The sequence below is a fragment of the Solanum tuberosum genome, unplaced genomic scaffold (genome assembly GCF_000226075.1).
Source record: "Solanum tuberosum cultivar DM 1-3 516 R44 unplaced genomic scaffold, SolTub_3.0 scf00035, whole genome shotgun sequence".
NCBI lineage: Eukaryota > Viridiplantae > Streptophyta > Magnoliopsida > Solanales > Solanaceae > Solanum > Solanum tuberosum.
The window spans coordinates 1,524,224-1,527,020 of NW_006238963.1; the positions used below are offsets into that span (position 1 = coordinate 1,524,224).

General features: G+C 36.4%; 2 protein-coding genes across 2 annotated transcripts in view; one reads left to right on the plus strand and one right to left on the minus strand.

Annotated features, from left to right (window-relative positions):
- The first annotated feature begins 1,443 nt into the window (after positions 1-1,443).
- LOC107059767 (uncharacterized) lies at positions 1,444-2,304 on the plus strand. Its single transcript, XM_015306691.1, has one exon. It carries the CDS (start codon positions 1,562-1,564, stop codon positions 2,030-2,032), a length of 471 nt encoding a protein of 156 aa, XP_015162177.1. The 5' UTR covers positions 1,444-1,561; the 3' UTR covers positions 2,033-2,304.
- A 166-nt stretch (positions 2,305-2,470) lies between these two features.
- The window catches only part of LOC102597374 (WAT1-related protein At3g30340-like), a 2,406-nt gene continuing 2,079 nt past the window's right edge, over positions 2,471-2,797 (minus strand). The window contains exon 6 of the mRNA XM_006342776.2: positions 2,471-2,627. Coding sequence (XP_006342838.2) covers positions 2,471-2,627 — 157 coding nt within the window. The remainder of the gene's footprint in view (positions 2,628-2,797) is intronic.

A 2,797-nucleotide genomic window follows, 5' to 3' on the forward strand; every position in this document is an offset into this window, starting at 1 on the left:
GAGCGAGATCTGGGAGAGGGGAGAGAGGGGACGAAAATATATGTATATATACAATTTTCACGCATTTTATACATTTGCATTTTTGTATAAAGTGAGAGAGGCGAGTGAGAGAGCGAGATCTGGGAGAGTGGTGAGCGAGATCTGGGAGAGGGGAGAGAGGGGACGAAAATATATGTATATATACAATTTTCACGCATTTTATACATTTGCATTTTTGTATAAAGTGAGAGAGGCGAGTGAGAGAGCGAGATCTGGGAGAGTGGTGAGCGAGATCTGGGAGAGGGGAGAGAGGGGAACGAAAATATATGTATATATATAATTTTCACGCATTTTATACATTTGCATTTTTGTATAAAGTGAGAGAGGCGAGTGAGCGAGCGAGATCTGGGAGAGTGGCGAGCGAGATCTGGGAGAGGGAGAGAGGGGAACGAAAATATATGTATATATACAATTTTCTCTCGCTTTATACAAACACAAACGCACTTTATACACTTGCGTTTGTATAAAAAACAAGAGATCGAGGGAGAGAATGAGAGTGGCGAGCGAGATTCACCAGGAGAGAGGTGAAATAGCAATAGTTTGCTATGAGGTACAATTAAATCAAACTATATTTATAGCATTTAATTTGAATTAATAGTTTGCTATTATATACAATTTTCCCTTTTTTTAATACCACTTAGAAGTTGGAACTTTTCTTGAATGTGTAGGCATTATGAGCCCGTCAATGTTTTGGGCCTGTAATTATGGATGGCAAACGCCAAACAGGACTAAGAAATTGGATTACTCCTTTTTAAGACTAAGATTGGATTTTGAACTAAAGTTGTCTAAATCATTCTCTTTTTAAATTTAATACTGTACAAGCTATTTAGTTTTTTTTTTCTATATTTCTTCACTATTATAGAAAAACAAACAATGGAAGTACAGGAAAAGTTTCTATATTTCTTCACTATTATATATGCACCACAAATTTAACTTATATATATTATATTAAAGCAGAGGCAGACATACAGTACTACTTTAGAATCTGTATGGGTTAAAAATAAGAAAAATGACTTTCGTATTTTTTACATCCCCACCCCCACCTCATAGCCCTATCCTCATCACTCCACTCCTACCTCCTATATTATTTGTCTAGATTGTATGCAATACATACCAAAAACAAGAAAATACGTAAGAAAGTCACTTATTTTTCTAGAAAACATTTTCTTTTTCCATAGAAAATATTTACCTCAAGCACATTGGATAACGTTTTTGTCCTTTTTAATCTTTTTCCTGACATATACTCGTGCTTTAAGAAAAACTTGATAGACACAAGACAATAAAATGTGATCATGAAGATTATAGAACCCTTGGACAAGCAATGCTTTTCTTGATTTTCTAGTTTGGGAATATTTGAATGAAAATTCTTGCATTGCTAAGTAGGCAAAGGCATTTTGGTTCTGTCCCTCAACTTTAATCAAACACAACTGTGTGTTTCCTCCTCTTTAAATCCCAAGCCAAATTTCATATTGTATTCATTAAAAAACAACAAAATTCTTAATCAACATTTTCCTTGTTGATCATGGCTGACTCAAATTATGTTGATAGGGAGAAGCAAAAGCAAGCAGACAATGATATCAAGGACATGATCTCTTCTCTGACTAAACGTCTAGCCGGCCTCCAACGCGTGCACAAGGCAACATCAGGAGGAGACTCAGGCAAGAATCTTCAAGGTGATGATGAAGATGATCATGGCACCAGAATCATCACTCTTGCTGGAACCAATGTGGGAGCCAGCATGCGCGGTGAGATGGATGAGAAAGCTGGGATCGAAGGCGTTTCACCAGGGGAAAATGAGGCCTTAAAAACATATGTGAACAGCAATTTCCAGTCCATCAACAATTCCATCATGATGGGTGGTAGCTATTGTACTAATGACCCTGGTGTTCATTTGGACATCACTGATCATGTGGATGAACAAGTCCCAAAACCACAAGGATATAAAAACAAGAAAGGCAAGAAAAGTGACCATCACTATGAACATTCAGAATAGACTTATATTCATAATCAAGAAGCTGCTAAAAAATTTCAAACCAATACTCTATATATGAATAAACACCATAGCTTAGTTGAGTTCTGTGTGTTTCCTTCTATTTTCAATGTCTCTTGTCTCTTGGCATGGAATTCCTGACAAGAATTAACAGTGGCGATTACGGCCATTCGACTAGAGACCTAGTATTGATGCTTGTCATGATCTATCAGAAAAGCAAATGTTACATTTGTATTATCTTAAATAATCACAACATCTTCTGCTGTTTTCTCATATTAGTCTCCTTTGGCTGCATTTGATTCATAATATTGACAGTTTTGATAAGCTCTTTCCTTGAAGAACAAAAATGAAAGATAAAGGTGCAGTCTTTTTATTACAAAATCTAAGGTTCACAAAGAAAACGCGGAATACATATTGAAATACTTGTAGATACAGTTGACATCAAGGGATCCTGGGTTCAGAATTGGTTTCTAGATCTTTGAAGGGTAACTCCTTCTCTTTTTTCTCTTCAGTTTCATGGACAACTTTTTGCATTTCTCTGTTCTTGCCCCAGAGCAGAAAATATAAACCAGCAATTACGATAGCCGATCCTATTACACTGATCATGATTTGTTTACAAGGAAATTAGTCAGTGAGAAGCTGGTGATTAGTTGGAAATAAGTTAAATAGGGAATATAGAAGCTTTAAATTGTTGTAATCACCTTCCAAGATGGAGTTGTTCGTGGAGGATGGGAACGTCGAATATGGCTGGCATAAATTGGGGAAGAG